This window comes from Crocodylus porosus, unplaced genomic scaffold (genome assembly GCF_001723895.1).
Source record: "Crocodylus porosus isolate Cpor-Errol unplaced genomic scaffold, CroPor_comp1, whole genome shotgun sequence".
Classification (NCBI taxonomy): domain Eukaryota; kingdom Metazoa; phylum Chordata; order Crocodylia; family Crocodylidae; genus Crocodylus; species Crocodylus porosus.
Window position 1 is genome coordinate 122864790 of NW_017728943.1, and position 8973 is coordinate 122873762.

Sequence of the window (8973 nt, forward strand, 5' to 3'; positions counted from 1 at the left end):
AAGAAATTCTTTATGGTGAGGGTTGCCAAAATATGGAATGGGCTTCCAAGGGAGGTGGTGCTGTCCCCTACATTGGGGGTGTTCAAGAGGAGATCAGACAGGCATCTGGCTGGGGTTACTTAACCCCAAGCGCTCTTTCCTGCCTGGAGCAGAAGGTTGGGCCTAATGATATACCAGCTCCCTTTCAACTCTAGAAATCTATGAACATGTAGGTCTATGTTAATTATTTTTATTTAAAGTTTCATAGTTTCATAGTTGTTAGGGGCTGGAAGGGACCTTACTAATTCTGTAGGAGTACCTGATTCACTTTAGTTCCTGCATACTAAAATGGAAGTACAAACAATAATATGCTTGGACTATTTTAATATAAAATGTGGAAGTGCTATCAATATGAAAATAATTTATCATCTTAACAAAAATATATTTTCTCCCTGCATTGTGAATATTAGTTGCAGTAGGCAATTATGCCACGTATTGCTTTCAGAACTCCAGTTAATCTCTTCACTTTCCTACACTGAATTAGGTCGCAGTTAAAAGCCGCTCTATTTTGATGTCTAAAAACATGCATGGCAAAATTGCCAAACCACAGCTTCTGATTTAGCATGTGGAGTTCAGCATACATTATAATTTAATAGAAAAGAAAGTTTCTGTTCACATTTACAAATTCTATCATTTGCATATGCAAGTGAAAATGAGCACTAAACAGTTCATGCAAAAATTACAAGCAGAATTGGGGTCCCTTTGAAAATCTGGATCATAAAGAGAACTTATCTGAAGAAAACAAAGCAAATTTTAAAGACACATATTCTTTACAGTTTGCAGTCTTTTTAAAACAGCAGGTTCTTTATACTGTTTGTTCACCTTGAAGTGTTCTTTCACTATCCCAGTACCATTGAGACCAGGAGGACAGTGACTTAGTTCCAACTCCTTCAGGGTTTTGGAAAGTCTTGGCTCACTGCTGAAATTATCTATCACATTTCCAATAGCCTTCAGGATTGCTGTAGCCTGTTCTATAAACCGGTAGCTCTCCTAGGGAGAGAGGATGTAAGTAACTATTACGGCATAGAATTCTTGAATCTTTCTTTATATTAAAAAGCATACAAGTATCTCATTTGTACTGAAGTATTAAATCATTGCTAATTTGATATATCAAGCTGCTTTGGTTTCTGGCATTCAAAGGATACAAAAGCTCAACTCATTCTAGCTACTGAAAGGGAATTGCTATCATTTTATCAGATAGTGAATATTTTTACATTAACTATTTATTACTTTGCTCTTGTATCAGGCACAGTAGAATATTTAGTCAAAATGAAGATATTATACCATAATGGGAATATAAATACAACAATTATGCCCTGAATTGAAATATGCTTTTTGGCACAAAGTTTATTTATTCTATTCCTATGTCTTCAAAGTATGTAGATGTTATTTGCGCATAGCTGAACACCTTGTCAATGTGTGCGTTACAAGAAGCCTGTTAGCTTTCACTTAGATTTCTATAAGCAAATCTAGAGACTGAGATGGAAATGGTGCTGTGTGGAAAGTGCCTGTTTCCTGCAAAAAGAAAGATGACCCCAAATGGTAATTGCAAAGGGTCTTCTATTTTCTTGTGTTATGGTCAGAGAAGTTCCACCAACATAGACAAAGAAGAATGAGACAATCCAGGGCCAGGAAACACATTTTTCTACTTTTAGAATGAGCTAATTTCTATTTTGCTAAAACACCCATTATAAGTTTACTTAAACTATTTTAATGTCCTAGTGTCAGGATTATTCAATTATGCAGCTGCATAAATGTCTACAAAATCTCCATTCCAAAACTGTTGCACAACTGTGTTCCAGACATTAAAAGTTAAAGTCTCTGGTCCTTGAAAAATATGGACTGAGTGTAACCCCTGCAGTGACAAGAGTCTACATCTGCACACCTGCTAACAAATAGCTGTAAAAAGGTGTTAATTAGCCCCCAAGCTTATCAGAGGTACTATAAAGTCCCTTAAATCAACAGTTCATTTTAAATATAAAATTTATTTTGACACCTATTAGGAAACTCACAACCCTATGGGGGGGAAAACCCTTACTGACTTGAAGAACAGTTTGCTACACTGGAAAGTCTAAGTTATTTCTGAACTCAGCTTAAACAACCCTATATGCATTATGTGTAGCATGTAGCCATAGGAAAGATCATATAGCAGATTAAAGTTACATATGTTAACTGGATTCTTTAATATTTGTTTTTATATTGTTACCTAAATGAATTTTCAACTATTGGTCATGAAACAGGAATACATCCAATACCGTTTAGAGATATCAAGGAGATATTACAATGTCTGATTCAGTATGCCTCCCTCTTTCCCCTTCCCCTTTTCTGAACTCTTTTCCTTTGTCATTCATTCATTCTGCAGATATTAATATAATTCAAGAAATATCAACTCTAAATAAAGATGAGATAATATGTAGGTTTTAAAATAAAATAAAAATAAACAATGGTTGACAACTTGCAGTACACTTGCTGAAGTATTTCAGTAATATGTACCTTTTCAAGGTTTGGCATAACAGTATCCTCTTCTCCAAAGACACATGGAACCATGCTACAGAGGTGGATATGGTGCCCTATAGGAGAACTTGCAGTGAAGATTAACACATGTCGCCTACATTAAAGAACAAAATACACTAATCAAGGCACTCTTTTTTTTTTTTTTTAAATAAACAGTGGCTCTTCAACCTTTTCATTCCACTGATTACTAACAGTGAAATCCTTTTCTCCCCTCACCTCTCCTTCCAATACACGATTTTGACTGCTTGGTTCTCAAAATATGCACTTGGACAGACCACCAGGAAACATGCCTAGAACCACTAGTTGGTTACAGGTGGAGAAACAGAGAAGCCAGTATCCAATACTTATTTCCTGATTGTGTTTCTTATATAAGAAAATTACAAATTGCTTCAGCATTTCAGAAAGATAGAGAATCAGTGCTTTGGTTTAATGACCATGCCTTCCTTGCGATTTCTGGACACTACTAATAACACAAGGGTATTTCCTTTTAAGCTCATAAATTTGATTTCAAATACCCAAAATAAGGCTCAGTAGTTCTGGTCACGTGTTACCTTAATGACATTTTTTACGTGTAAGAAGCAAAGGTTTCTTAAAGGTGCTCCTTTCTTTTATAGGACCAACTATGTAGTTGGGAAGGAGTTAGACAAACACAAGACCTGACAAAGAAAGTCTTACACTCCAAAATTTGTCTAACTCTATCCCAACTACACAGTTGATCCAATAAAAGATATCATCCTAAAAAATCCTTGCCTGCGATAATTTCTGGACCATCACAGCTACAACATCACTCTTACACTACCATTTTTTACATGTACACAGGCAAGTGTAAGTTAATATATACACATGACTAGGTTGTGTCCCTCCATTGTCCTGGTTTCATCTGAGCCCTGGGACCATACACTGGAAAGACTCTGGGAAGGGTTTAGAGGATCCCCCACCCCCTCCCAAGTTAGCACTGATTTCCTGAGTAGCGCTTGGAGGGGGGTGATCTTAGTGTCAAGATTGGGGCGGGGGGTTGGGGGGCAGTGGGTCCCTGTCGAATAATGAACTTGGCTGAGCTGGCCATTGCTGTCTCCCCACTGCCTGAAAATGGACCCACCGAAGCTGAACCAGCCCAATCAGGCTGCAGCCCTTGTTGCTGCACTGGAATCACCCCGCTCCAGGTACTGCAGCTGCAAGGGCATGGCTGCTGCACTCCTTCCCAGGGACAGGAGCTCCATGGCTGCAAGGGATGGGGCTTCAGCTGGGAGGCAGAAATCCTCTTAGCCCTTTCTGAAGCCACTCCAGTTCAGAGTCCCGGGACTCGGATGGAGCCAGGACAGGGGAGGGACACACTCTATGTCTCACTGACCCAGGCTAGGAATGTGGGGTGTGCCACTGGCACTGCCTCACTCCAATAGCTCACAAGCTCCATTTTCCACCCCCCTCCACCCTATGGGTGACCCCCCCATGCCCTTACCCCAGACAAAACTCAGGGACCCCAATGCCATTATGAGAGGGTGTGAGCACACTTCCCTTAGCTGGCTGCCTGACAGATGACAGGGCAGCAGGGTGAAGCATGTGCTTGACAGCCAGTCAGGGCTACCTGCTGCTTGGTTGCACTCAGGTGCCCTTGACAGTCTTTAGCATGCTAGGAGGCATGCAGGAGCACTTCCAAGCTGCTGGCTTTGGCCACTGTGCCCCCACCTCTCCACCATGAATGGGTGAACTTGTTTTCTTTTCCTCCTTTCCTGCAGGGAGGGAAGGGGCACTACTGATGTAGTCCACTTAGAGAAACCCACACAAATTGGTTCAAATTCACCTCAGGCTTTTTGAATACCTTTACCTAGACTTAGAGAGCATTGTATATTACTCTGGCTTAATACAAAACACATAGCAACAGCTCTTGGAAGTTATCTTTCTTTACCTTTGAAATCCTTTTTTGTTCCTTTTTGCTTGTACTGGCATACAGTAGGTGACAGTGGGCACTGTACACAAGGTGCTATGGCACCATAGCATCTGTTGGCAAAAACTGTGATGCTGCTGCTATGTGTCAGCAACATACTCATTATAGAGCATTGCTACAGTGACATAGCAGCCAAAAATAACCGTGCGCAACCAACAATGCACAATACGGGCTGTTACTGCACCATCTTTTAGTACTTCCAAAAGGAAGTACTAAATGACGGTGCAGTAAGAAAGGTACTGTACAGCCATGTGTAGATGGGCCTAATAGGTCAAATATGTCTGATATTTTTAATGTATTATTAAAACACTAGATATCTATAACATTTGTTGTTGTAATATATGCTTTCCTTTTGTATAAGATAAATTATACTAAAAACACAAGCTAAAAATTCACAACAGTCCTTCTTGTTGATTTTTATGGTATCTCTTTGAAACCATAAACCAGCAAGCTTTTTTTTAATTAAAGCAAAAGGTATTGAATAATCCATATTTTGGTTCTTGTGTTAAGAGATCCTATTATTATTACCTAGCTGGGGTCATGAGCCCAGTATTCTCTCCTGGCCAGGGCAGGGGGGCGGACTTGATGATCTACTTAGGTCCCTTCCGACCCTACATCTATGAATCTGTGAATATCTAGTTTCTTTCACCAGCAGCCTGTTCAGAAACCAGCTACTGTCAAATGATTACAGTGTTCTGTCTTTTTTTTATTTTAGTAACAAGTAAAATGCTCTACACTGAATATCTGAGGTCATCTGCTGAGAGCAGGAAATTCTGTGGTGACATGATGTCATGGTTCCATAATAACTTTATTCCCAAATGTTAAGAACTGCACTACCTTTGCTCGGTTTATGTCTTATGTGTTAATTTGTCTCTTTTGTGTGGAAAGAGTCCATTTAAAAAGAATTAAATTTGCTATAATATCATTATTTCTTCAACAAAAAAAATTTTAAAATGAAATGTTTATTCCTTAACATGAGATATGTTTTATGCCTTACTTAAAATTTCAAATACTTTCTATTTAGAAACAATTTGCATACACAGGATTTATTTTCTAATTACTTTTTTCTGGAAAACAATGGTAACTGCTAATGCAACTGCTCACCAGTGAGAGTTAGAGTTCATTATCTGACTCATAATTTATGAAAGCTTTATCAACGATTTCAAAATCATATAATTGTAAGTTACCAAATACTAGAAATCAATATAAACTTTGTCCAGTAATTGGAAAGAATCTAATATTTTAGGTTTTGTTGAATGCAACTTGAAAAACAAAACTTTATACTTGTTTAGGCTCTCTTCATGAGACAACAGAAATTCTTTAAGCGCTGGTGACAAGAAAACCAAAAATCTAAGAGAGACTGGGCAGACAAGGTTCTTCAGGTAAATCCAATATCTTGTATTAAAGGAACTCAAATAGTTGGAAAAATTCTTCTTTGCAAGCTTTTGGGTACAAATGCCCTTCATCAAGCTAAGGAGGCATCTGCAGTTGGTCTGTACTCTTCCTGGATGAAATAGTAAAGAAGCCAGAAGCCAGGATGCTTGTGAGAAAACCAGTCACTAAAATTGTAAATTGAGGTAGTCAATGGGTGAGAGACAGGTGCAGGGGTGGGGAAGGGGAAGAGAGACTGGTACATACCCAGTAGGAAGGTTTAATACAGTAGCTTTAGTTGCATATGTATGTATCTTTAGTAAGAGTTGTCCAGGAGACACATTTTTCCAGGAGAAATTTTCAACCGTAAGGGTGCCCTTTGGTACAATAGAACCTTCTTTTTGTGTGGCTGTTAGGAAAAAATAGAGAGAAAAATATAAGTTATTAGGTCAATTAATATAAATAGCTGGAAACAGAATTTGGAAGAAATGTTGGCCAACAAAGTTCTAAGATAAGCCATGCAATTTGGTGCCTGTAAAAAAGACAACAACCCCCCCCCCCAACAAAATGAAGGACAAAATATCTATTGTTGGTGCTTCTTCACCCATTGCTAATGTTGTAGACAGCCACTTGAGTCAGGGGGAAATAGAGCAGCTTTCCTCTTTTACAGTTAAAGTACAAAAATAGGACCATATTTTTAAATGATTTATGATGATGAAAAGGGGACCCTTTTACACTCCTTTAGACTCCCCTGCCATGTAGTCCTGCTCTACCATGTGTCGCAGGGTGTTTCTACATGAGGCATTTACAGCAGAGTTGACTAATCAGCTCTGCATTGTGTCACATGTCTACATGTGAACCCCTGTTAGGCTGGAATAAATGAATTAACTCGGCAGCAGGGTAAGGGAGTACTTATACATGTCAGTACTATCCTGCTGTGGAGTTTTTTTACTGTGCTGCAGCGCACATGTAGAAACTGCCTGGGCTGGCTGGGTCAGTGTGGGAGCTGCCTGTTAGTTTGTCCCTCACAGTAGCACCCTTGTACTCCAACCTGCCCCTCTATAGGATGTCGAGCCAGAGGGAGGAGCCCTGGGCTGGCAGGCTGACCCCCAGGGTCTCCCTGCCAGCTGGAGATGCTCTGACTCAGCTCAACATGCTGCTATACGTGGTGCATATTTAAACGGTGCGCCCAGGAGCAATAAACTCGAGTTTCTTACTTCGCATTAACTGCAAATGTAGACATACACACAGGGTCTATCATATACTTGTAGTAATATAAAAACAAAATTGTGAACATGTTAATGCTTGCTGCAGGTAATTTCCTGTGCAGTTTAACTCTAAACTGTATATAACCAGTCCCAAAATACTGCACAACTGAATATGGCTTGGTGGTCTGATTTACTGTGACATATTTCTTAGAGGTTAACAAAAAAAAAGCCTTATGATAACAGACAACATGTATCAGCTTTGCAGGTGAGAGAACCCTGAATTATCAAACAGAACTATCCCAATTCTTATTAAACTACCTAGACTTCAACTGTTACACAAGTTCAACATAAAAAAGAAAAGAAAAATATGAGTTTAAAAAATATGTTATGATAAAAGAGAATCTTCAGCAAGACAGAACAATCAATAACAACATACACTCTCTTTTCTTTGTACTGATTTTACCTCCAGTATCTCCCCAGCGCACTAATGCAGAAAAACTAACCAGGATTTCAATAGGCTTCAAACTGTCCACAAATAAATAATAGAAGATTCGATCATCAGTAGACTGCAGGGGGAAAAGGACAGTAATGTTCAATATCAGTTGAATGCTGCCATGTAACAATGACTTTTATAATGTCTGACTTAAAAATCCAACTTTGTGGCTCAAGGCATAGTACATAAACATTTAATTGTCAGAAGCACTTCTGAAGAAGTTACAAGTCACTTATGCATGTAGATTAAGTAAACATTAAGGGAAATTAGTCTTCCTCTGATATCATTAATTTACTAATGTTCTGCTTACCAGCTGGCAATTTATAATAGCTATTTTTGGTTCTTTATTATGCTATTTTAATGGTACAAAACATGAAGATATTGCTCTGCAACTTTCTGGTTAACTTTAGTAAACTTGAAGACATACAATACCATGGAGATTCTGGGTTTGGCTATTTAACACAGCTAACAGAACAAACGTGATTCTACATGAATATTATGATTTCTACTTTGCAAATATTGTAAACAATAAATGAAGCAATTCTATAAAATGTTTCTAAGCTAGACATTTTGATTCCTAGCACACAGAAATACACTGCCTTGATATTGGTTAATTTTTTTAATGTATAGTATATTTTTAATTTGTGTGCAGTTGTAAAGTCCAAACAGGAAAACAGGCCCATAATCTAGTTAGGCTTTACAATTTAGAGACTAATAATATTGTAGGTTCCCTGCACTTACATAATATAGAGTTAACTTTCTAAGTGTAGGATTTCATACTATACTCATGCAGAATGAACTTTAAAGGGGGAGTAGCTATAGAGAATTAATGTAGAAATTACCAAACCACAGGTGAAATATGTTATTTAACATATTATTTTATTATTAATGTTAAATCTTCTGGCTCTGTAAATCAAAGCACAGATATCCAAAAGCATTTCTATAATGCTTATGTACTGTAACTGCAGTTTATAATGTCATTTCAGTGACATTCAGATTCATCACAGCTGCACTTCCATTGAGAACACATAGAAGAGTGGTCTGCATTTCTATCCCACCTATTTTAGAGATTTGGGCAGCAGGGGAAGAGGAAGGGAGGGGAAGAGGGCATCAGCTGTTGACTTGAGATTTAAGATGCATGACAAAGAGAACGTTAGGATCTTGTCCAACCTGCAATCTTTTCCTGATTAACATAATCCATATTTTTCATCTTTTATTACATGACAACAATTTGTGGTACCACAGGAGTTTCTAATACTAAATACAGAAAAATATTTGCTACATTATTTTGCAGGATTTACTATCAATTACATTGAATTATGACTAGTAGATGTTGGAGCAAAATTTTAAGTATAGGTGCTGCCAATGCATGAACTCAGTTTGATTGAGAGTGGAAAATTCCA

General features: G+C 38.1%; 1 protein-coding gene across 5 annotated transcripts in view; it reads right to left on the reverse strand.

Annotated features, from left to right (window-relative positions):
- The window catches only part of ADGB (androglobin), a 262841-nt gene that overhangs the window by 124597 nt on the left and 129271 nt on the right, over positions 1–8973 (reverse strand). For all 5 annotated transcript variants that reach the window (XM_019550118.1, XM_019550121.1, XM_019550117.1 and 2 more), the window contains 4 exons: positions 7541–7643; positions 6137–6278; positions 2533–2647; positions 862–1029 (listed from right to left, as the gene is read on the reverse strand). In XM_019550118.1, coding sequence (XP_019405663.1) covers positions 862–1029; positions 2533–2647; positions 6137–6278; positions 7541–7643 — 528 coding nt within the window. The remainder of the gene's footprint in view (positions 1–861; positions 1030–2532; positions 2648–6136; positions 6279–7540; positions 7644–8973) is intronic.